The 25,496-nt window shown below is 38.6% G+C and overlaps 1 protein-coding gene across 1 annotated transcript in view; it reads left to right on the forward strand.

Annotated features, from left to right (window-relative positions):
- Positions 1-24,795, forward strand: part of STAG2 (stromal antigen 2) — a 73,061-nt gene extending 48,266 nt beyond the window's left edge. The window contains exons 13-34 of the mRNA XM_044427499.1: positions 255-362; positions 1,624-1,735; positions 4,665-4,782; positions 5,965-6,068; positions 6,754-6,846; positions 7,682-7,771; positions 9,198-9,401; positions 9,837-9,907; positions 10,526-10,613; positions 10,702-10,782; positions 11,547-11,639; positions 11,998-12,172; positions 13,064-13,203; positions 13,549-13,650; positions 15,370-15,518; positions 16,647-16,775; positions 17,554-17,759; positions 18,662-18,851; positions 18,942-19,055; positions 20,422-20,548; positions 20,803-20,880; positions 22,623-24,795. Of these exons, the coding sequence (XP_044283434.1) occupies positions 255-362; positions 1,624-1,735; positions 4,665-4,782; positions 5,965-6,068; positions 6,754-6,846; positions 7,682-7,771; positions 9,198-9,401; positions 9,837-9,907; positions 10,526-10,613; positions 10,702-10,782; positions 11,547-11,639; positions 11,998-12,172; positions 13,064-13,203; positions 13,549-13,650; positions 15,370-15,518; positions 16,647-16,775; positions 17,554-17,759; positions 18,662-18,851; positions 18,942-19,055; positions 20,422-20,548; positions 20,803-20,880; positions 22,623-22,646 (2,596 nt within the window). The 3' untranslated portion in view covers positions 22,647-24,795. The remainder of the gene's footprint in view (positions 1-254; positions 363-1,623; positions 1,736-4,664; positions 4,783-5,964; positions 6,069-6,753; positions 6,847-7,681; positions 7,772-9,197; positions 9,402-9,836; positions 9,908-10,525; positions 10,614-10,701; positions 10,783-11,546; positions 11,640-11,997; positions 12,173-13,063; positions 13,204-13,548; positions 13,651-15,369; positions 15,519-16,646; positions 16,776-17,553; positions 17,760-18,661; positions 18,852-18,941; positions 19,056-20,421; positions 20,549-20,802; positions 20,881-22,622) is intronic.
- The last annotated feature ends 701 nt before the right edge of the window (positions 24,796-25,496 follow it).

Below are 25,496 nucleotides of genomic sequence, written 5' to 3' on the forward strand. Positions count from 1 at the left end.
GTTTGTCAGAAAAGAAACCTCTCTGTAAATGTTATGCTTAATACTTTAAATTAAGTTGTATATGTAAAAAGCAAAAAAAAAATTTGGATAACTTAGGACCAGTTCTGGATGGCTAAAGGATAATACCTCAAAGCAAGAGGGTGGTTGTTTAGGGCAATGGACACCTTTTAATGTGACTTTAAAAAAGAAAGGCATTTTGAATTTCTTTCATTATTTCCTCCTTTGTATTATCTAATATTTGTTTGCTTATCTAGGAGTAGTGAAGAAGTTCTGACTGCAGAAGACTGTGAAAATGTCTACCATCTGGTTTATTCAGCTCATCGTCCAGTAGCTGTAGCAGCAGGAGAATTTCTGTATAAAAAGTAAGGAGGAATAGTTGGTATAAGTGCCATTTTTGAAATGCACCCTAGTTGCTGTACTTTGCAAATAAGATATTTCTAAAGAGGTTTCTTAGTACACTCAGTAGCAGTCATCAAATCCAATGTATTTGCTCAGAAAATAGAAAACTATCCCTCACAATTGATTTTTTTCTTTTCTGTTTCCATCTGAGGCCTTCTCCAATAGGAAGAGTGATTGAAGGGCTGCAGTTCATTCAGTCCAACAATAATTTCACAGATTAGATTGATTACTACCACTGCTACATTACATTTAAATTCCCCCCTTTTCCCCTTGTGAAGAACACAAGGAAGCTTACATAGTTCTGTTTTATCCTCCATTGTGGTCTCTGCACATCACACGTGGACCTGCCTGGGCTTGCACAAGGCCTGGATCAGAGCAAAACTGCCATAGCTAATCCTTATAACAACACTACCGCAAGGTAGCTTAGAGTGAGAGCATAAGTGGCCTGAAGTCATCCAATGGGTGTCATGGCTGAATGCAAACTATAATTTAGGTCTCCAGTGTCCTCAGTCCAACACGCTAACCACTGTGTGTCTGTCTAACGTGATTGGTCAACATTTCGCATGCTAGAAGTAGATGGCAGTTCCTGTGTTGCTTCGTAGTTCTCATGGCCCTAAGCATTTGGAGAATAGCAGTAGCCTTTCATACCATCGCTATACCTCCATTCAGACATTACACTGAACACTGCTTTAGTGAGAAGACTGAATTGGACAGTCATTGTTTATGATTGCTGCCAAGTCAGCTGTTGTACAGTAGGATTTGAAGTGGTTTGTACAATATCACAATTGAATCACCAAACCCTAGTTATAGCTATTGCTCTGTCACTGGAATCTCCTGCAGCTAAAGTCCGAAGGGCCAGAAAGATGGAAAAAACGAAACAGATAAGCAGCTTGAAACTATGGTTCACCAGTACTTTTGAAACTTTTAAGCAGAGTTCATTTTTGATGAGGTACCTGGATTTGAGCCATGTCATGGATAAATAGTACTTACTAGCATATTTTATGAACTGTACCTAGCTAATTAAAGCATATTGATCAAGAAAAATTAAAATGGTCATAATTGTACCTGCGTATTTCATTCATGAAAGTATGCAGAGATTCCATACTGAAAGATTATTTTTCTCTTTTAATAGTTAATTGTTACTCTTAACTATAGGATAGAAAGCAGCAGTAAGTACATATGCAGTTTTTGGTGCCTAAATAGAAAATATTCTTGTTTTGGAAGGCTTTTCAGTCGCAGAGACCCTGAAGAAGATGGCATTCTTAAAAGAAGAGGAAGGCAAGGTCCAAATGCTAATCTTGTCAAAACATTAGTATTTTTCTTTTTGGAAAGTGAGGTAAGTTTGAACCTTGTTATTCCATAGAATTAGAATTTTCCAAAATGTCTGTTTTACAATGCTTTCCATCCTGTGTTAACAAAACCCCCATCATTTGTCTTGTTTGGGGTCATATTTGGCCCCAGATAAAAGTCCCTCAGGTAATTTATTTACATATATTTATAGGCTGCCTATAATTGCCAAGGCCTTCCTAGGCAGCTTACAGTGCAAAAAAATACCGAGAGTAAGAACACATTAAAAACCAATTAAAACATAATAAATTAGACATCTATAAAGACGATTTAAAAGAGCCACAGCATACACGTTAAAAAAATTCCTAAAAAGATATGTCTTTGCCTTCTGCCAAAAGGAAAATAGAGATGGCACCAGGGAAATTTTCCCAGGGAGGAGGTTCCAGAGATGGGGAGCAGCAGCAGAAAAGGCCCTTCGCCTAGTTGCCACCCTTCTCATCTCCTTGAGGGGTGGTTCTCATGGGCCTCCTGAGCTGATCTGAGGGGGCAGGTAGATATGGGTTTAGATATAAACTGCTACATGTGGAAATACTAACATAAGACTAACTTTCAGCTCTTGGCAAGTGCACGTAACTTATGGCATATTGTTTGGGTTCAAAAATCTTCCTGTGGTGGTTTTGTGGTGTTTTGGTGTCCTGGACACATATGGTTTAATGGACCAGGTGTATGGGGGATCCCATAAAAGTCAGGAGGCTAAAATTTGGGGATGTTTAGGCTCAGCACATTGTGACAAAATCTTAGAAGGACTACTTATTTATGAATTAAAGTACAAAATGTGAGTTGAGGGCATTGCCAGATGCTCCACATTGCAGGAGGACAACTATGTGGATAACCAGACAAAGTTAAGATTTAGGGAGAAGTACCTCTGCAAAGTATTCTAGTTTGCTTAACAGGGAATATGTAATCATTTGCATCAGCTCTTCTTGCATATCCATGGGATATTCTCTTCAACTAGGCCCTCCTTCTAATAACTTAGATTAAAAGAATGGACTCTGTTATTCACAGATAATTTTGATAATTGTGCAGCTGTATATGTGTAGATATTTTGACTGCCTGGATTTCTTAAAAGTTTACGTTTTTGAAAAGTGGGTGATAATGCTCTGTTAATAGTAGAAATATAAGCTACATAGCAAGGGATGTTGAATTCTTCAGCTACATTGACTTTGCTCTTCTCTGCATGTATTTATAGGCACCTTCAGTTCTCTCCCTATGTGATTATTGACTGCTCTATTTGCTGTTGACAGTTCTGATATTAGAAACATGTAGGGAGAATAGGAGTTGCTTGATTTGGATTTGCTTGATGGCTTTGCAGCTGTTTGGCCTGTTAAAAGATGATTTGGCTTTCAGTGCCAGTTTAACAGTGCCAGTACACATTAATGACCAAGCAAGCCAGGGGCTTAGGGTGCTTAAGTGTATCATTTATTTATTTATTTTAAAACTTTTATACCCCGTCCTATACATAAACGTCTCAGGGCAGTCCAACAACAAAGGTATAGTATAATATCTATGATAAAAGCCTAACCAAAATAAAAAGGTTTTGGCCTAGCCAAGGTGTCAACAGGAGCCCCAGTCATATCAACCAGAAATTCTCCCAGAGCCCTCAGAAATCCACCAGGATCCATAAGACAACCGGGGTGGAACGATTTAATATGGCCCACAGCCTTATGGAGGGGAAAACTGGCTCCAAGCTTGAACCTCACAAGGAAGTGATCTGACCATGACAAAGGGTCAAGAGTGTGACACCTTTCATGTGTTGGGCTGGTGACATGTTGAGACAGCCCCATGGTTGTCATGGCAGCCATGAAGTCCTGAGCTGCCCTGGCTAGAACAGCCTCAGCATGGAAGTTGAAGTACCCTAGAACAGCATCCTGGGGGTCTTCAACACCAGGGAGTCTGTTGAGCAGAAGGGTGCACAGTACACCAACAGAATCCCCAATCTATCTTGGTCATGCCGCATCAGGTACAAACACTCAAGACACAGCTTCGAAGGGACAGGAAGGCCCATGAGGGAGATTGAATCTCTGTGACTTAGGGCTAAGCCCCCTCCCCTTCCGTCTAGGTGAAGTTGGTGGTGTGCCAGATACCCAGGTGGGCACAGCTGGGTGAGCTCCATGCCCCCCACTTATCCTGCCCAGGTCTCTCTCCTACACAGCAGATTAAATCACGAATGAGGGATGTTTTGTTATGGACCACCCTGGCATTCAACAGCACCACCACCAAGCCTGAGGACTGGTTGACATCACTACCTGGTATCTTCTGGCTAGGGGAAGAACCAGAAGAGAGGATAGATACTAACCATCTGCCTCCCTTCTTCTGCAACAACTTGTTAACCCCCCAGTGCCATACCTTCCCCTGCTCATCACCACCCCTATGGAGGCACCACTCTGCTCCCTCGGATCTCCCATGACAAGGTTAAAATACAATATATAAAAACAGATACAAAATATAAAAATGCTGTGCAAAATTAAAAGGGAGAGTGCCAATGCCAAAGCCCCTAACTCTACTCAACAAAGTTCCCACCTGAAGCAAAAACTACTACCTCACACCTCCACCCCATCACCAACGACCAGAATGACTGGCCTCACCCAGCTGCGCCTGGCCCCAAACAGCCCCAAAGTGAATCTTATTCCATCACCCTGCCCCCCCCCCCCCCGGCAGGGTGCATGGAGGGTGGGTGGCAGTTGGCTGGGTCCTGTCCAGTCCTCGCAGTGCAGCATTTCATCACTTTGATAGTAACCGAAAAACTTTCTCTGTGTATTGCCAATTTTTTCTGAAGTGTGTTTTCCTGTTTAGAATTATAAACTGTAGGAACAAGGAAGCTTTGCCTATGTTGAAGTAATGACAACAATACAGCATTTTGGTAACTGCTGGGGTGCAAATATGAGTTAAAATGTTAAATACATCTGAATCTTCTTTAGTTACATGAGCATGCTGCTTACTTGGTGGACAGCATGTGGGACTGTGCAACTGACCTCTTGAAGGACTGGGAATGTATGAATAGTCTTCTGTTGGAGGAGCCACTTAATGGAGAAGAACGTAAGCACACACTGTCTTTTTCTTCACAAGCCATTTCAGTATAAAGAATGCATCGTTGGGCAGGGAGGGGCATTTCTGCATTGAAGATACAGAAATTTCCTTTCTCATGGAAGAGAAAGGGAAGTCTCATCTGTGTGCAGCAGTCTGGATTGAGGCACTGGTTGTAATATATTTCTGTTGCTTTCTAACAGCCCAATCTTATGCACAAAAACTCGGAAACAAACCTGCTCTGTTATGTGGGTTACTGTGCCAAGTTTAAGTTCATAGGGCTGTCTAACTGGGTGTCCTCTAGATGTTTTGGCTTATAGCTCACAGCATGCCTGACTGTTGGCTGGTGGGAATAAGTCCAAAACACCTGAAGGGATACCAGATTGGAAAAGGCTGGCATAGGATGTAGCTGACATCTGTTCAGTTTCTTTGATTGTCTTTAGCTCGCTGCCAAGGTAACTACATAGACGTTTATTAAGCATGGCTGCCATTTTTGGCTAAAATGAGGGAGTGGGGTTACCTTGCTACAGTGAAAAGAGTCACATGGTGAAGAGGAGTGGGAACCCCCCCCCCCACACACACACACACACTGCTTTACCTTCCTGAGGTTTCCTTTCTGCCAGCTCACATTCAGTTTTGGAACCGCAACAGAGGAAAACATCTTTAGAGCAGTTGGATGAAGGAATGAGAAGACTGCACTTGTCTCCCCTGTGGGAATCATCTAATGCAAAAAGTTGTCACACTTCATAGCTAAAACTGTGAGCATGTACTTAGTAATCATACATGTACCTGGTTTGGCCCCCAGTCTCCCTGCCTTGGTATTAGGTTAAAAGGATAATGCTGTCTTGCATATTTAACCCGAAATATTCTCTTTGATATTTCTCTTTGAAATATTTTTCTTGAAAAATCAGCAGTTTGAATTCAAAGATACTCCTGAAACCTGAAAACATTGATAATGTTTCCAAAGCTGAATTCAAACTGCCAGTTCTACATATTCCTTCTGTGGTTATGTTCCCTGCTGAATCCTGAGGCGTAATATCAGCAGACTTTATGTGCTGGTTAGGTGTTTAAAGATTTATTTCCCATGGAAATAGTGGGAAAACCCTTTTGACTTTTCTGAGCCTTCATAAACAGTTAGGGATTTAGGGAAAATGTCCTGAAATATTTTGACAATTTTTTTTAAACAAATTACAGCTTTAACAGACAAACAGGAAAGTGCACTAATTGAAATAATGCTGTGTACAATTAGACAAGCAGCTGAATGTCATCCCCCTGTTGGAAGAGGCACAGGAAAGCGGGTACGTTCATTGTTGTTGTTCTGTTGTTTTAGAAATATATATGATGGGTAGTAGAGAAAATATTATTTTCCCAGTTACTGATTTTAATGGGGCATTCTGGCTAAAGATGAGCTGTTTTGGAGAACTCCAGTGTACTTGGCTGTTGGCCCAGTGACTTGAAAATAGAGTATAGCACATCAATAATGCCACATTGCTCAAATGTATATGGAAAGGTTTTATAATTAAAAAACAAATCTATTATAATCCCCAAATTGTTCACTTATATGTTCACTGAAATATGTTAAATTCATATTAAACCATAAGGCCTATGTGGTCCTTGGAAGCAAAGCCCATGTTTATAGATTACAGTGAACATATTTTTGCTTGTATTTTTACTAGCATATATTCATTTTGTTCAGTTGCTATCTTTATGTAGCACAAATTGGAAGGCTGTTGAAAACACTAACCCACTCAAACATTGGGCAGTCAATATATCTTAGTTCTCTGTGGCACCTCTGCCAAACTTCTGCTTCGTGTGCATATACAAGAGTATTGTTCAGGCATTTTGCTTGGCTGGAGGAAATCTGCCTATTGCAAATTAAATTTTTGTAACATGATGACATGAGTTGTACTGTGTGTGTGAGAGAGAGAGAGAGAGAGAGATCACTCCTTTAGTTATGAAGGTTATTGTGCTCTCATAATTCAGGTGCTTACTGCAAAGGAGAAAAAAACACAGTTGGATGACAGGACAAAGATCACAGAACTTTTTGCTGTTGCGCTCCCTCAGCTGTTAGCAAAAGTGAGTTGACTTTATTCTGTATTTTTTATGGTCGGTGTATTTAGGTTGCATATTATGTAGGAAGGTATATTATACCCAGAGATGTATAGATGTTATAAAATGCATTCCATCCATGTTCACAAATTGTCAGAAGCCTTTTGTTTAGTCATTCACTCATTAATTAGGATAATTGTGCTCATACACATTTGTGCACTCCTGAAATTGTGTAAATCCCTCCCAAAATAGGCGAATCCCTGAAAAATGCACATGTTCATGCTTTAGTTTGTGGCAGAAATGTGCCTTTTTGGCTGATGGATTTTTTAAAAAGACAACACTGAATTTACATGAAGTTTTAAAAAATGGTCTGTGGAATCTACAGAACTCAGAAAAACTGTGGGTTGGATTCTTAGAAATTTGAACTTATTTGAGTTCTTTGCAGATTCCAGTGTCCCTAAGTATACCAGGGCAGGCCTCTGGTCAGTATTGTTTGCACTGATTGGCAGTAGCTCTCTGGGATTTAAGATGGCAGTCTTTCCTAGTCCTGCTGGAGAGATCAGGAATAGAACTTGGTATCTACAAAAGATGTTCTCCAGCATTGAGCTATGACTCTTCCTGGGCAATTTTCCCTGCTTCTGACACATGAGGCAGCATACAAAATATTTGTATCTCAAACAGAAAATTAGGTGTGTGTGAATATATTCTGATTGAGTTTAGTGAATATAATTAATGCTATTGCAGTGTTGCCTAATACTGAACTTTCTGCATTTCTAATGAAACGGATATTCAGAATTGGGACATGTTTGGACTTAACTGAAAAATGCTTGGGCTTTAATTTTAAAAAAATCAATTTCTGCAGTATTCTGTAGATGCTGAAAAAGTCACCAACTTGTTGCAGTTGCCACAATATTTTGATTTGGAAATTTACACAACAGGGAGATTAGAAAAGGTAAGCACATTTATTAGTATGTTAGAATTAAAAGGGAATAACATCTGAACAAATATTTTCCTTGCATTTAGAATGCTAATTGTATAAATGTGGCCACCAGTAGGTTCCCATTCCACAGTAGGAATGCTTCTATTGTTGGCTTAGGTATGGATTTAATTGTTTCAAGGGAATGTGCTAATACCACAGGCACTAGATGCAGTTAATCCATAATATTTTAAACCAGGAGTAGTCAATATGGGACCCATGGGCACCAGTGCATTCTCAATAAGATCGTTTCTTCCTGGCCTCCAATGATGTGGGGTAGAAAAGATTTTGGAAGCAGAAAATTTTCTGATGTTGTATTTTTCTTTTGAAGATTTTTCACATTGTGTATATGTTAATTTACTCATAATTGTCTCAGCTGAAGGCTTTCAATCAATCATGTCGAATGACCTACATATAGACTATGAGTTTCTGTAAGTTATTTTTCAAAGGCAAGCATTAACCAACCCTAATGCTCAGTTGTTAACTGAAAAATAAGATGTGACAAAACACTTCCTGTGCACAGTACAATTGGCTTCAGGCTGGATCTGGACCAGACCTCTGCATGATACATTTGGCCTTCTCTTGCTATCATTCTTTAGTAAACCAAAACAAAAAACCTGAAGCTAAGACTGTGGTTACTGTTTGTTTCTCTTTTCTCAGAGAAGTACCACATTGCTTCTCTTGAGCTCAGGGAGCCAGAAGTGTTTGCATAAGGTTTGGTAGACATCTAGTACTTGTATTAATTTGAACTGAAACACTGAAGAAAGAAAGATATTTGGTAGATACTGATAACAGGAGAATGTTAACAAGGCAACAGGAATGAAGCCACATTTAACAACATGTAAAAACTGTCCTGAAAAAATACAAAGCACAAACAGGAAGCTATTGCACAGAAGTGCAGGAACTCATTATTTAGAGCATTGGAAAATTTTCCATTTCTACTTTTTCTAGAGCACCCGCAGCACTGTGGCAGCTGGGATTGCTTCAAAGTAAATTGAGGGTGTCTAGCTGCTCTCATCTTCTTTCCCATTAGTGCCTCTGCGCCGTATGTGGAGCTCAAACAAGTTCTTATGAATTGGAAGATGGCAGATGGCTGTAGGCCAATGCACTGTACTATTACCCAGGACAGTCTCCCGGGTAAATTACTAGATGGGCCTCCAGGCCCCCCAAAATTACCTATCCTGTTTTTAAGCTTTGTCTTTTGAAGGGAGGGAGTGTTAGAGCATTTATTTATTTTTAACATTTATATAGCATCCCATAGCCCAGAAGGCTCTCTGGGTAGTATTGCCTGGTAATAGTAATAGAGTAGTATTCTTGGATGGTTTTCACCTTATTCAAATGTACCACAAAACTTTTTTTGCTTTCCTTGCCTGATTAATATTGTTGTGTTTGTCTTCTGTAGCATTTAGATGCCTTATTACGACAGATCCGGGATATTGTAGAAAAGCACATAGACACAGATGTTTTGGAAGCTTGTTCTAAAACGTACCATGCGCTTTGCAATGAAGAGTTCACAATCTTTAACAGAGTGGACATTGCAAGAAGTCAGCTAATAGATGAACTGGCAGACAAATTCAATAGACTGCTTGAAGATTTTCTGCAAGAGGCATGTCTCTTCTAGATTTTTTTGCTTTTCTTATTTTGGTGTTGGTATTTAAGCAAGAATTCTGATTGCCACAGCATGTGGCAGGAAGCTTCTTGCAAAGTACAAGAAAACCCCCAGCCCTTCTAATATGGGCCATCTCCTGTCATGGATTTTAAGAGCCTGTAGATAATGGAAAGTGAAGTTAATTTTGTATTTGCTTCTCATTGCATCTTGTAACAACAAAAAGAGCCAACCAATGGCAGGGATGTTACCTAGAATGTTTGCCTCATAAGTAAAAGTATTTCATAACTGGTCTGAAATGGAAAGTATTGATAGCTGTCACTTGTTTTGAATGTATTTTTTATTAGCGCTATTCTTGCTATAAAAACAAAACCTTATCTATCACTCCTTGAAAATATCTGCTTGAATTACAATAATGTAACTTTTTAAAAACAGAGTGACGATCCTGATGAAGATGATGCTTATCAGGTCTTATCAACATTAAAGCGAATCACTGCTTTTCATAAGTAAGTAGACAAATTCATCAATTTCTTTGTATTTTAAATAAAATTTAGGTTCCAATTCATGAACAATTTGTTGGACAACTTTCATTAAAAATGCAAACCGTTTAAAATATATAAGTGTTCTTAATCTTTGAGCTGCTACAACAATTCCAGTAAATACGTACTGAAGAGGCATTTTGCTTATCTTCTGTTCCACATATTTCAACCCTTTCTCTTGTCTTTCCTCTTAAGGGGATTTTGATTCTTTAATATTAGAGAGAGACTCTGTGTTATCTTTGTGGCTAGTATTAATTATCCAGAGGAAGCTGTGCCTCAATGTGTGTGTGGGTGAGAGAAAGTGTTGTTGCTGCTGGTGCTGTTATCTGCTTGATTTTCCCCTCCCCGTTTTAAAGCTCAGGGTAATGAGCATGAAGGAAGAACCAGAGCCAGACACACTGCAGCCTCCATGGCATGTGCCATTCTAAGAATGGCAAAACTCTGTGGTGGTAGCAAGCATTGTTACGTTGCAGCAGCTGTCATTTGAATCTGTGTCTGATGGAAGTTGCTCTTTCCAGTGTGTGGCAGGATACAGTAATGCATTGCAAAAGGAAAACGAGCTGTTCGTGTCGTTTCTATTTTCAGTGCTCATGATCTGTCAAGATGGGACTTGTTTGGTTGTAACTACAAGTTATTAAAAACAGGCATTGAGAATGGAGACATGCCTGAACAGGTTTGTGTAAACAACAACAAGGCACATTTAATAAAGCTTAAATTATAGTTCTTTGTTTTTTAACCATTTTTTTATTTCTTAAACACAGATTGTTATTCATGCACTGCAGTGTACTCACTATGTGATCCTTTGGCAGCTAGCAAAAGTTACTGAGAGCAGTTCTACAAAGGTAAGTATTGTTCTGACAACTTTAATTCCAGTTAATGGATTTTAAAAACTGTCACTGTGGTGTGTAAGCTGCTTTTGTTTTTATTTGAAACACGAACCTGTGCAATAGGCAGGGTAGCAGCAGGAGAGGGGAAAGGAAACTCTTTGGCCCTCTTGACCCCTGAAGTTTCAGCAGGAGGTGGATTTATTTCCTTGGGTTAGGGAGGCCCACATTCAAATCAAATACATAGGGTATGTCCTTTCAATTGCTAACCTCTCTCTGTATTGAGGAGTGTAGGGGAAGGGAGTGTGTAAGTCTGAGGCCCACTTCCAGTCCATGGTGCAGCTCCAGGGGGCAAATTAAAAGTGAATAGGCTGCAGGTGTTATGGACATTTTATGCTTCTGCTCTTGCTTCTTTTTTACATGGACAAGTGTGGTATAGTGGTTAAGAGCACGGGACTGGGACTCAGACGATCTGGGTTCTCGTCCCTGCTCAGACATGGAGCCAACTGGGAGACTTTGGGCCAGTCACAGACTCTCAGCCCAACCTACTTCACAGGGTTGTTGTTGTGGGGATAAGATGGATGATGTAAGCTGCCTTGAGCCCTTTGTAGGAAAAAGGCAGGATATAAATAAATAAATAAATAAATAAATAAATAAATAAATAAATAAATAAAATATTTTTATGACAAGTATCCTGTTTCTTAGAAAGCAAACATTTCTCTTGAGCTAGCAGTGAGATTCAAATGGATCTTCTTACTGTTCAACATTGCTTTATTTCAAAGGAGGACCTTCTACGCCTAAAGAAGCAGATGAGGGTGTTCTGTCAAATCTGCCAGCACTACCTAACCAATGTAAATACAGCTGTTAAAGAACAGGTTAGTCACTGAGTAATTGGCCTTTGTTTTATATGTAAGTGATGGGAAGAATATACATGCTTCTTTTTCTATACCTGCATGAGGAAGTGCAAAATTAGGGAATATGTGGGAGTATGCCCACATGATGGAATAACTAATAAATAGAGAAAATAGATCTGTGTTCTTCTGGTGTCAGGAAAACCTACAAGGTGCAAGTTATATAATTGCTGAGGTGATTATTATAAAAATATGCTGTCTCATAATTTTTTGCAATAGACTTTTCTATGATGTTAGATTCTGTTTTTTGTTTAACTTGTGGAAAGATATGCATTTAATGTTTAAAAAGATTATGATCCCTCTTGTTAATTTTTTTCTCCAGGCCTTCACTATTTTGTGTGATGTATTAATGATCTTCAGCCATCAGATTATGTCAGGAGGACGTGACATGTTAGAGCCACTAGTTTACACTCCTGATTCTTCATTACAGTCTGAACTGCTGAGCTTTATTCTAGATCATGTCTTCATTGATCAGGATGACGATAGCAACAGTGCAGGTACAGGCACATGAAAGCCATCCTGTCAGGCATTTCCTTTGTTTTGTTTCGGTTCAGTTCGGCTTGGTTTGTTTCGTTTCGTTTTTTAAGTCAAGTAAGTTTGTGAGCTACTGTCTACTTTTATTGTATGGAAAGGTAGAGATGAACAGCTGGGAACCTCTCCCAAGTGCAGGCCTTGTGGAGCATGAGTTAACTTCTTTGCAAAATTGCCCCTATGGAAGGGAGTGATGTTTGTAGAAGTGGGTCTTGGTCTACATTGAGAAGTAGGGTTAGAACTCACTATCCCCCAGTGCACTCTACGTTCCTGTAAAGGCTAACATTTTGCATGTAAGGCTTTTTTCCTTGAGAAGGCATTCCAACTCTCATCTGTAGTCTCTAAAAAGTTACAGCTTGCTTGGGCTTACTAGTTCAGTGAGAACTAGGCCCCAGTTTTCATTTTCATACACTCAACTGCAGGAACTTTCTATTTGCTTTGAAGCTATCACTTAAAATTACCTGGCTTTGTGTGGAGGGCCTGCTTCAATCCCCCCTAAAGGGATGCCTCTGGGTTAGCCCACTCCAGGCTGGTGCCTGTCCTTGGCAATTGGCCAGGCTGGTTGATCTTAATGGAAATGGTAGTCAAAAACATTTGAAAATAATATTTATTATAAATATTTTTAGCGTGACATGCGAAAAGTATCTCTGTGAAATACTTGCAGTTGCCAGCAAAGCACCTGATTCTCTTATTTAAAACTTTTGTACCCTGTCCTATACTTAAAAGTCTCATATTTCTGATATTCTAACAATGCTTGCCGCAGCATAGGATTAAAATGTGCATAAAAGTTCAGTTGAAAACAGTTGCATAGAAATCTAGATTCCTTACTACTATTATATGCCCTCTTTTATTTTTAGATGGACAGCAGGATGATGAAGCTAGTAAGATCGAAGCTTTGCACAAAAGAAGAAATTTACTTGCAGCTTTTTGTAAACTTATTGTATATACTGTGGTGGAAATGAATACAGCGGCAGATATTTTTAAGCAATATATGAAGGTAATCAGCAACATTTCACATATTCTGAAACAGGGAATGGGATATGCATTTCAGCTGGTTCAATTTCCTTGATCATTTTTTTCGTGCAAAAGCATTGTGTGACCCTTGTTACATTAATACCAAGCAGGCTTCCTTCCCCGTCCCTTGGTATAGTATTGAAGTCTTATATTGGTCCTGCATATTTAGTGTTCCTCCCAAGAGGAAATGTTAGTTCAATTTATACACTTTAAAGTATTTTATTTTCCGTATTCCTTAAATGTGCTTCTGACACTAAACTGTGCTTACAGTAAATACCTCTGCAAACTAAAATCAAGCTATTTCTTGTGTGTGTTTTCCTTTTGGTAGTATTACAATGACTATGGGGATATTATCAAAGAAACGATGAGTAAAACAAGGCAAATAGACAAAATCCAGTGTGCAAAGACTCTGATTCTCAGTTTACAACAGGTAGGTGTTTTCTTGAGTAAAGTGCCTACTTTGTCTGCTGGCTAAAGATAGAATTCCTTATTTTAAAATGATTAGTGCAACTCAGGATATCAGATAAATCCCACACACTTTGAAAAGTTTCCTTATTGCGTAAATACTTTAGTAGTATTTGCCACATAGCACTTCAGGCTGTATGTTACTAAAGTATTTAGAGAATTCCGCTACTCAAACCTGGCAAGCATAGTTCATGGAACTTAAACCACTTTGGTTTTCTAATGCAGAACTAAAACTGCCATTTTCAGTTTTTAAAGAGCTATTTTTAAAATAAGATTTTAAAGAGCTATTTGTAAAATAAGCCCATTTCATAATCTTGCATGTATTTATTGTTCTCTAGAATCTGTTTTGTGATAGATGTATGTATCTTAATTGTATTTAATTTTGGCTACAAATCATGAAATGTCATAACAGAAAGGACATATGCAGAACTTTTCAAAGGAGAGCTCTGCAACTCCAGCACTTTGTCAGGAGATGCCTGGGAGAGCAGAAGGAGCAACAGAAGCCATCTTCATATCTCTGCTCTCTTGTCTGATCCTTTCTTCATTTGAACCCTCTTTTAAGCTTGTCTAGTGGAGTCACAGGATCTGGCAGGCTTTGGGATGTTGTAGATCCTCAGTGCCATTCTACCCGCTCATTTTCATCTCACCTGAGGTTGGGGCTCCAACCTCAGATGGAAAAGCCACTGCAGATCTTTCCATTATTCTGAAATTATAGCAATGTCTACAGCTTTGGACAGGGACATGTTAAAATACTTGATGGCCCTTGGACAGTTTCCCAGAGGCCAGAGTATGGGTCTGTTTTAGAAATTCTTCATTATGTGTACCCCTGAATACGATTGCACCTTTGAATATGGATAGCTACTTCCTTGAGCCAGTGGATCATTGTGAATGTGGGCTGATTAAGTACAGGTGACACTTCATCCCAGGAATAGTTCTAGTCAAGGTGGGATGAAAAACACATTAGCAGTAAAGATGCAGATTCTTTTCCTGATCTCTTTCACTGCCAGACAAAGTATAACTAATGAACTGGAGAATTGTGAGTTCAGATGAACTAGAGATTACACATTCAACTATTTCCTGGTTCATTGTTTTTTTCTCTTCATAGTGAACTGAATACCCACTGCTCTGCTCCTCTGCTCACATCCTGAGGCCAAAATGATATCCAGGGTAGCCTTTGTGACATTTGTTATGGTCATCAGGGGTATATTAACAGCAAATTACTTCCTGGCATTTGATCCCTAGAACTGATTTAAGCCTAATTCTTCTGTGCTGAGTTCTGTAGTTCATGCATGTTTTAAAACTAGTCATTAAAAAGTTTTATTAACTGATACTTAGGGTTTCCCTGAAGACTTGGCTCAGCTCTGAATGTGGACGTCCAGGTTTCACCAGAGCCCAGAAATGGGTTTGCACAATTGAGGTGTAGTGCACCAGCATCATGCAGAATAAACATTTGGAAATGGCAGCCAGTCCAAAATGATGTGGCCTGCCATAGTGTTGACCAGGGCAGGTTACAGCAAATTTATGACTGTCTTGTTAAACAGCTTTACTGGCTGCCAGTCTGTTTCTGAGCACAATTCAAAGCAGTGGCACATGGAGAACATACATTAACCCTTTTCCTCTTGAAAATGCGGTTTTAACTCGTACAAAAATTGGATTAAGACTGACAATTATTTTCCTCATACAGCTTTTCAATGAAATGATTCAAGAAAATGGGTATAATTTTGACAGATCATCACCAACATTCAGCGGCATTAAGGAATTAGCTCGACGATTTGCATTAACCTTTGGACTTGATCAACTGAAAACAAGAGAAGCCATTGCTATGTTACACAAGTAATTGCCAACATTTGCTTTGCTTTGTAACTTCTTATGAATTAACTGAAATGATTGATTTCCTCCATTCTTGATTTTCAGCAAGCGAAAGGAGGCCCAACATAGTGCAGCTTAAATTGACATGTACTTTAAATAATTTGCTCAGCTTGTGGTTTGCATCCAATACATGTTATATCAAAGTACATATTATAATATGTTAAAAGGGGTTGTAAATACAGTTATCACAGATATTCCACCATTTTGAGGAAAGCTCAAGTTCATACCAGATAAATTGACCGTTTTAAGGGTAGGTTTGCAGAAGACTGGGTATGTTCAGACCAGTGTATATTAACTTTATGCCAACATCTTTCTAAGATCTTTCTAGTAATGGGATCACACACAAACCTTGATGGCAGAGCATATTTAGCTCTGCTCCGCTGAGCTAGAATTTTCCTGCCTCATGTCTTGCTGAGAGGCAGTGGTCTGTGTGAAATTATTTTAGCTGGAAGGGCTGTAGCTCAGTGGTAGAGCATGTTTTGCATGGAGGAGATTACCTGTTCAGCAGGAAATTGAGAACTCTGAAGCCCTAAGAGCAGTCTTACCCAACCTGGTCCCTCCCAGATCTTCCAGTTTGTAACTTAAAGTATTCCAGACCATTGGCCATAGTGACTGGAGCTGATGGCTGTTCTAGTCAAAACTGGAAGGGCACCAGGTTGGAGAATGCTGACCTGAAGAGCAACATCATCCAAAAACAAGACTGGGCCATGTGAGTCAGGAGTGCTGATTATATAAGGAAGCTTTCTTTGCACAAGAAAAAAATGTGCCACATTTTGAAGTAATGCATTGAGAGAGCAGCCTTTCAAATAAATGTTTAATTTAAAATGTTTTATTGGAATTGGAGAACCATAGTTTGATACAAACTGAGTCATTCTTAAGAGCAAGTCTCATTGCAATCAATTGGACTTAATCGCAACTAACTTCCGTTTCAGTGGGTATACTCAGTGGCTTTGACTTAAGTCTGAATCCAACCCAAATGTGTACTTCATACTTGTTAAATGTAATCTTTACCCTTTTTAAGTGCTTACTTCACTACATTTAATGTATCTAGAAACTTTGCATAGAAAAATAAATATTTCTGATTGTTTTCAGGGATGGCATAGAGTTTGCTTTTAAAGAGCCTAACCCACAAGGTGAGAGCCATCCACCTTTAAATCTGGCATTTCTCGATATATTGAGTGAATTCTCTTCCAAACTTCTCAGGCAGGACAAAAAAACTGTGTAAGTATTTTATGCATATTCTTGGTATTTGCAGAATTTTAAAGCATACATTTATGTAGCACGATCATAATTTGTTATGCATATTTGTACCATATGATTGTGTGAACTGTGCTTTAACAGGGAATCAGATTTCATAGCAAATGTTTGTTTGTTGATTGTTCATATGAATCTCTTAGAAAGGGCATTTAGCATTGTGATTAAGTGATCAGACTTTTTAAAAAAGATGGTCACAATGTGGACATATTTTTTTATGGAGTTGTTTAACTATTCTGTGAATGAATTAACTTAAGCACTGGAAGTTTCTTAGTGCTTAAGACTTCTTAATTTAGATACTAGTCTTAAGGCAGGTAGATTGTCCATGATTTAGTTCTGGAAAAAGAATTGCTTTTCTGTCTAGAATTCTGAGGGAGAACTTGGTGATGGTTCCGAAGGCAGCATTCCATTATAGTCATAGAAGGCTGTTTGTGTCTTTTGTTGCTGTTGTATTCCAAGCAGGGCCAATTCAGCTTTTTCAGCTTAGTACAACTTTGATTGTGAAAGCACTTTGTATACAAGAGATTTAGGGGTTGGTTCACATAATACATGTTTTTTTCGACAAATGTAATATATGGCTATCTATGACTGCCATCAGTTTTTGTTACTGGGGTGGGGAGTGGAATCGCATGCAAAAAAATGGTCATCTCTGTCTTCAGAAATTTGAAAGAACTTCATATAACCCTCTATGTTTTATGTATTTAAATTCAGCCAGTGTTTACTAATAACAATTGTTCTTTTAAAGGTATGTTTACCTGGAGAAGTTCATGACCTTTCAGATGTCTCTCCGAAGAGAAGATGTGTGGCTTCCACTCATGTCTTACAGGAATTCTTTACTAGCTGGAGGTGATGATGATACCATGTCAGTCATTAGTGGAATCAGTAATCGAGGGTCTACAGTACGGAACAAGAAAACAAAGCCAGCCACAGGGAAGCGGAAACTACCTGAAGGTTTGAATTCACTATTTCTTTTTGGAGCAGAGTGCTTGGTTTTTAACTTGGGAGTGTAAACCACAGGTCTGCAGACCTTGAAAGTTAAATGAGGAATATTGGTAGAGCTTTTCATGTATGTGTGTGCACACATTGCCTCTTCAGTCCTGAAGCCACTTCTTGGTCCTGAAGCAACAGTTTTTCTTCCAATAAACCACCTCCTAAAGGGAAAAAGTCAGTAAGAGTAGGATCATTTATTCCTGCCATAGAACCTTGTTGCTAGAGCATCCTAGGAAGTATCCAGCACCCATTCATGCAGGGTGCTGCTTGTAGGAATGAGCCTCTCATGGCAGGAACCAGAAGCTGTTCTACAGCTCCCTGTTTTTCTTTGAAAAGTGACAGATAACTGGGGATCTGGGAGCAATTAGACAGTGTTCATAAAAAAGAACATTTCCATCTCAACTCTTAGCTCAGTTCAGATGATACATTTGTTCTCCTTCAAAGCATAGACTCATGTGTTCCATCTTTCTTTCCTGGATTTCTGTGACATCCAGCTAACTCAGCCAAAGTTTAGTTAGTGCCAGGAATTTTCTGCAAATACAATTTGAAGCTATGATTAAAGAGGGTTTGCAAACCACAGCTTGCCTGAAGTGTAGATCAAAAGAATTTTTAAAAATCAAGTTCGCTTGGTAGTAGTACTTTGATAGGTAAGCCATAAAGGGGAGATGATCACTAAAGTGCAGCTTAGTTGATTTACTCAAATATATATAATTCTTTGACAGGATACGGTATCCGGCTGGGTATTGTTTTATTGCAGTGTGCTTTGTACAGAAGCAGTGCAGCACATCTTATCACTGAAGTCCTGTTTGCATGTATCACAACACAAAGGTTATGAATTAATCCACAAATGTTTATTTCTCTAGCTGAGGAAAGCAGCAGCAGTGATAGCATGTGGATGAACCGGGAGCAAACAATGCACACGCCTGTCATGATACAGACGCCACAGCTCACTTCTACTATCGTGAGGGAGCCCAAAAGATTGCGGCCTGAAGACAGTTACATGGGTGTCTATCCAATACAAGCTGAGCACCACCAACCTCCTATTGACTACAAGTATATGCATTTTTAAATCTGCGGGCCGTGTTGCAACTGCTCAGATATTTGGTCTGCCCAAGTTTTAAAAAATCATATTTTTCTTTCAAGTACGCAGGTGACATGGATGCTGGCTCAAAGGCAGCAAGAAGAAGCAGCCCGGCAGCAACAGGAGAGAGCAGCTATGAACTATGTGAAACTGAGGACTAACCTGCAGCATGCCATGTAAGGACAAGTAGCAGTTCCCAAACATAATACCAGATCTCTTTGTGTTTCACTGGTATTCATATTCTTCACCTTGAATTACTTTCAGTATCTCCATGCAGAAATCCAGAGAACTGTGAAAATAGCTCACATGGGGGTCTTTCAAGTGGCTCATGATGCCACATGGGAAAACACTTTTGAATTTGAGCTTCAAAGCCATTTCTAGTATGGTACAGATGGGCACCATAGTTAAAAGGAGGAGGAAACAGTTAAAGTATTTACACAGGACAGACTTGATCCCAGCAAAATGTGATTCACTTAAACATATCTAGACCAGCTATTCTCAAATTGTAACTTTTTCCCTTGGGATTGATAAACAAGGGTTATATTGTTGCTACGCTGGGTATACATGGGTGCTGTGCCTGTGCAGTGCCTCCCTCAAGAAGATTTCTCTAGTTTAACCTAGAACTTACCATGGTCCTCCGCCCCTTCCCTCCCACCCTGTATATAAGGGTGGGCTCCCACCATTTTGACAGTTCTTTAAGACCGCCAAATGCACAGATGACCACTCAAAGAACTACAGTTGCAGATATGCAACCTGCATTTAATATATATGATAGCAGTATAAATGGAATAAAGACCAGGTATCCTCTGAATTGAAATAGTCAAAAAGAGGTTGAATTATTTGTAACTAATTCCTTCTATTTGAAGGCTTTGCTTTCTTGAGTAAATGTAGGCCAAGCTGTACCCATTCATAAGAAAGTATCAGCAAGCTTGATAACCCTGACGCTTACAGGGATCAAAAGATCTTAAACCACCACTCTCCCCACAAATAACCCAGTGGGGACATAGTGCAACAGAATGACAACTGAGAAAGGAGGACAGGAGAAACACTGGCAACATAAATGGGGAGAGGGAATAGAAACAGTGGTTAGAAAAGGATAGAGGTGGAAACACACAGTACGAAAGGGCATATTGTTGGAATAGTCATTTCTTTGTTCACGCTGAAAAACTGTTTTTAGATATCCTTGGGACAGAATGAGAGCTTCCCACTGAAATCAGTAGAAAATCCCAAGCTTTAATATAGCTGGGACTAAGCACAAGAATTTCCTTTCCCATGGTGGGAAAAGCGAAAGATGGAGGGTTGGAGAATGCTTCTAAGCAAAGATGGTTAGGCAAAGAATATGAGTGGCTGTTAAAGGGAAAGAAGATGAAGTGAAGGGCTGTAATCTTGAATGGAAGGACATGTTGTTACAGACTCTTCACTGCAGTTTTATTGTATCTAAACAAGTTGATGATTATGCACTCTGGGATTTCTGTTAGGAGAGATGTGCATGTATTCTCTGACTAAGGTAAAATTCACTGGTCATCTTTAAATACCCTTCAGTCGACGTGGCACAAGCCTAATGGAGGATGATGAGGAGCCCATTGTTGAAGACGTCATGATGTCATCTGAAGGGCGCATTGAGGATCTCAATGAAGGCATGGATTTCGATACCATGGACATAGATCTAGTAAGAAAATTGGTTACTTCTATTAGAGCAAAGCGTTTATATGCCTTCATAAGATGGCTGCAATTCTATAGTAGCTTTTAGAACAGAAAGTAGCTTTTGTATTAACTAAATCAGAAACAGGTAGCTAGATATCGACCAATATCTGGTTTATGTTTTAGTTAACAATTCTAGAAGCATCTATCAACAGTGGTGATACTTAAGTCAAATCACATAGATGGATTAGTATCCAGCATGATTTTTGGTTTGCTTTTCAGCCGCCATCAAAGAACAGGAGAGAAAGAACAGAACTCAAGCCGGATTTCTTTGATCCTGCATCAATCATGGATGAATCTGTAAGTGCACTGTGACAAGCTGGGTGAACCAGATATTTATTTATAATGCTCTATGGTCTGCAAATTCACTCACTTAAGTAGGTATTGCTTCTGCAAGGGGGGCAAGACCCTATCCTCCTCCTAAGGTTGGACCTGAGAAGGGTTCTGGAGGATAAACTCTGCTGTCATACTACATTCCAGAGGTGCTCCATGTGTGCCTGAAGGTTATCATGACATAGACCTGCCCCCCACCTCTCTTTTGAGATGACAGCTTATGAAGAGATTGTTTCTGACCACCCTCTGCTGTTCTAGTGCCTCTGAAAGGCACTTTCAGACAAAATCCCACATCTCCCTCAGTTCCAAGAAGCAGTAGAATAACAGTTGCCACTTATTTTGATGAAGATGCCAGCCCTAATTTGTGGAGTCAGGATAACATTAAACTGTTAATGTTATTTGTTACACTATATTGTTAATGCAAAAATGCAAATGCTATTAGTTTAAGGGAGTAAAATGCCACTGAAATGATCTCAGTGTAAAAAGGTCTGTATCATTTCCTCAGTACTGTTTGTATGTATGTACTTACAAAATTCTTGGTCCTGTGTATTGTTTATTTATGAGGTGGTCGTTACAAGTCCAGAAAAAACATTGAAGTTGTTCCTTTCTTCAACAAATTTTAGCTAGTTGGTAACTGCTGAAAGGGTACTGGATCGAACAGTGAGCCGATCTATTATTGAACTGAGTACTTTTTCAGAATTTAATTTGAAGCAAAGCTTTTTTTAAAAAATGTATATCTTTTTTTCTTCTTGACGGTTTTCAAGAAATGTGTCAAAGAGCTTTTTTAGTGGAAAAGTAGCTGCAGTTCTTCAATGGCACCACAGGATGGCAGCAAAAATTCAGTTACTTGTCCGAAGCTCTATGATTGCTATGTGTACTTGTGGAAATATGTTGACTTGTTGACTTCAGAAGAGTTAACTTAGTATACTTTCAGTTCTCTTCCGAAAGCCCTAAGTTTAATGCCATTTTTTTTCAGTATAGGAACTAGAAACAACATATTAGGTAGGAGGGTGCTGTATGAAAAAGATGTAGAACAGGGGTCTCAAACTCAACTGACCTGGGGGCAGTCTGGGTGGGGCTGGGCCGCATCAAGTATTCCACCACTGTGGTGGTGGTGGGCCGCTCATCCCGCGTCGCTCCCGGGGGCCGACCCGGGTGCCGCCGGCGCTTTGAAGGCCGCAGGGCCCCGCCCCCGTGGCCCACCCATCCCGGCAATTGGCTCGCGGGCCGCGAGTTTGAGACCCCTGATGTAGAACATCATATAAAGAAATGTAGCTGAATTCCTAGGGTTGCTCTTGGCTTCTCCAAACTAAAAGGATTTTAATACCATGCAACTACAATTAGTGAAATTAAAAATTGTAGGTTCTAATGAGCTGGCTGTTGTATTCCACAGTTGATGTTGAATATTTATGCCTCTGTCCCATTCAACTGACCTAAATTATATTTGCATTGCTGAGCTTGCTCTATGCGTAACTTGAAATACCATCAAGATTAAGTTACATAAATTAGAGGATCTTTTTGTATATTCCCGTAAACCAATTTTATCAAAAAGGCAAGAAAAAGGGGGTTTTGCTCTTCCTTTTTGGCACTAATACTTGATACTTACCTCTATACTTGATGATACCCTGTTTGAAAAATGTATTAATACTTCACTTTGATGAAAACTTACACTGTGACATTTTAAACATGTAACATTTTCTTTCTCCTAGGTTCTTGGGGTATCAATGTTTTAGTACCAGTGCAACGAATAACTCCGTGGTGAAGTCATTTTCTAATGTGGAAGAGGAGATTTTTAAAATAAAAAATGTGGTAGATACAGTGATATTCTGAGCAAGATTTTTTTTCTCTAAGGAGAATGTAATGTGCTTACAAGATCCAGTACAATGAAGGGGCAGTTTTGTTTGCCTGAAATATAAAGGACAAGGAAACAACCTGAGGATAAGCTATAGTTTCTGTTGGCAAACCAGTATTTTATTTATGTAATATTCGTTTATTTCCAAATCATAGTAGTAAATAACCACCTTCTTTAAATTTCTTGCCATTGAGGAAATGCTTGGTATATTTTTGAGCACCTCCCCTTTATAAGCTGTCATCTGCATTCAAATAATGACTTCTAGATTGTTGTTGCAATCATGTGTGGAAATAATGGGATGACTTGATTTCAAACTGTGGCATTTGTAAAACTAGCAGAAGGAGTTAACACATTTTCTGCTGGGGTGCTTTAAATCGTATGACCAGAATTGCAGTTTCGACAGAAGCTTTGTTTCAGTTAGAATAATCATAGTAATAAACTTGCAACCTGATTATTTCACTCAAAACCCTATTTAGAATTTTTAGTATAAGAAATGCAAAATATCCCAGCACTTCCTTATTGCATATTCATGAAATATTGAGGAACCATAAACTGCCAGAAAACACTGAAATATCAATCCTGCTTACCCATTAATGGCTCCGAGAGTTTGCTTGTCCTTTAAGAAAAATGTAATGTTGTGAAATTCCTTCCAGTAGTGCCACTGTATTTTGTCTCCAAATAAAGAAGCTTATTGTAGTATGTTTGCAGAAAAAAATCTAAACAAAAATATACAGCTTATTAGAGTGTGGGAATAGGGGTCTAAATTTTAAATAAAGTATATATATATAAATATATATATAAATTGGTGCTGATTTTATAATTGCGCAGTTTGTTTAGTTTTTTCTTACTTTTAAATTCCAACTTAAAAATTATGAGGTTTCAGAAATATATTGAAAGTTTAACAATGTTTAAAAATAGATAAGCATGAGAATTCATGCTTTAAAATGATTTTTAAATTTGTATTTTATATTGTTTTATCTATCTCTGTCTTTGCAAGCAGTCTTCAGGTTAATGATAACTTCTAACAGGTTACAGTACATTTCCTCTATATGTAAATTAAATTGGATAATAGAAATTCATCAATACCCCTTAATAATCTTTGAAAGCTAAGCTTTAACCTTCATTTCATGACTTTGCATAAATAAATTCCAGTCATTCTAAACAACAAAGAACATACATGTGGATCTACGCCATTTTGACATCAACTTACTCTGCAATGCTTAGGCAGCTAGACATCATTTAAAGGAAATGATAACTTATATTACATATGTATATTTTTTGTCAGTTTTCTCTCAGTTCTCGAGGTATCTTTCTAATCATTCCATGCGCCTTAATAAGCTTGCAATACAGTAATTTCCTCAAATAAGCAAATATAAGAAGGCCTCTTCTTCATAAACCAAACCTTGGGCTGTGGTAGCCATAAACCATAGGTTCTCTAAATGATCATAACATTTTGAAAAATCATGGGTTAACAGAACCAGATCTGCCTAGCTCCATTTTGCATAAATACGATCATGTCTAAAAGTACTGCCTATATTATTTTTTCCTTCTTCACACCACTGCATTTAAATAGAACTGCTGAGAGGACTGTATATATGATTTTAAACTTAAGTTGATTTTTTTCTTACTCTTGAAGGAGTGTTTCTTTGTGAAAGCAGTTCTTACAGCTTTACGTTTTCAAACTAAAAATGTTTTATATATTTACCTTAACCTGTTGTCCTCCACATTCTATTGTCCTAATTGTACTGTTTTCTGATTTGTATTTATGTCTTGAGACAAGTAACTTTTTGAATAAAAATAAACCTACAGTATGTTGTAAGTTTGATCTTTTTGAATCAAGGGTAGAGGAAGAAAAAGAGTGTGAATGGTGCAAATGTTATGTTTATAAAGATTAAAGCTTTTTCCATGTCTTTTAAGTGTTTGTCTCAGAATTGGGATAATGTATGGAAAACTGCACTGTTTTATATTTGTAATAAATTGTACAAGTTTTTAAAATGTGAATAAAGCACTAATTGGGTTAATAATTTAAAGTAGAGATGTTATGCAATCATGATTGGTCTACATACTTCTTCAGTTTGAGATAAAGTCATGTCCACCTCTCTTTCCTGCAGCTTCTAAATATATTTACCAAGTTTATCAAGAGTCTCAACACAAATATACACAATTCATTCAATGGCTTGTGGGAAGGCCAAGTTCTGTAAGAAGACTTTGCTTTTGTGTATGCCTGATTTTAAACTGATACAACTCAACTGTCATAATTAAGGTGCATACCATCAACACTAGAATAGAAGTATTGCCAATACTGCTACCCTGTGCACATTTCTGGGGAACCAGCAGCATTTGGCAAACTTCTGAAATTGTTGAGGATTCATTATTTTACTGCTTTCGCTGAAATCCTGATGCAGCTGACTTCTGCAAAAGTGTGCATGGCAGGTATACCAAGCAAAATTTAGCAACACTTGGGATTCAGGTCCAGAATTTTTATTGCTTCTGTTTTGCTTTTTAAAGGCTAGACTGTAAAATTTTAATCATTTGATTCCCTAGGTAAGACTGAAGTGGTTCAGGTCTAGTTTATTTGGCACAATTCCATCACATAAATTTGCAACAGAACCCTAGACTGGCCTGGTTTTGGCTGGTGTGAATAACTCTTCTGATGTGCATATGCATTTTATTGATGAGGCTGAGGTTTGGGTCCACAACCATGAGGCCCTGTTTGAATGGAAGCCTTTAG

The sequence above is a fragment of the Varanus komodoensis genome, unplaced genomic scaffold (assembly GCF_004798865.1).
Source record: "Varanus komodoensis strain SLA01 unplaced genomic scaffold, ASM479886v1 scaffold18_3, whole genome shotgun sequence".
Lineage (NCBI taxonomy): Eukaryota > Metazoa > Chordata > Lepidosauria > Squamata > Varanidae > Varanus > Varanus komodoensis.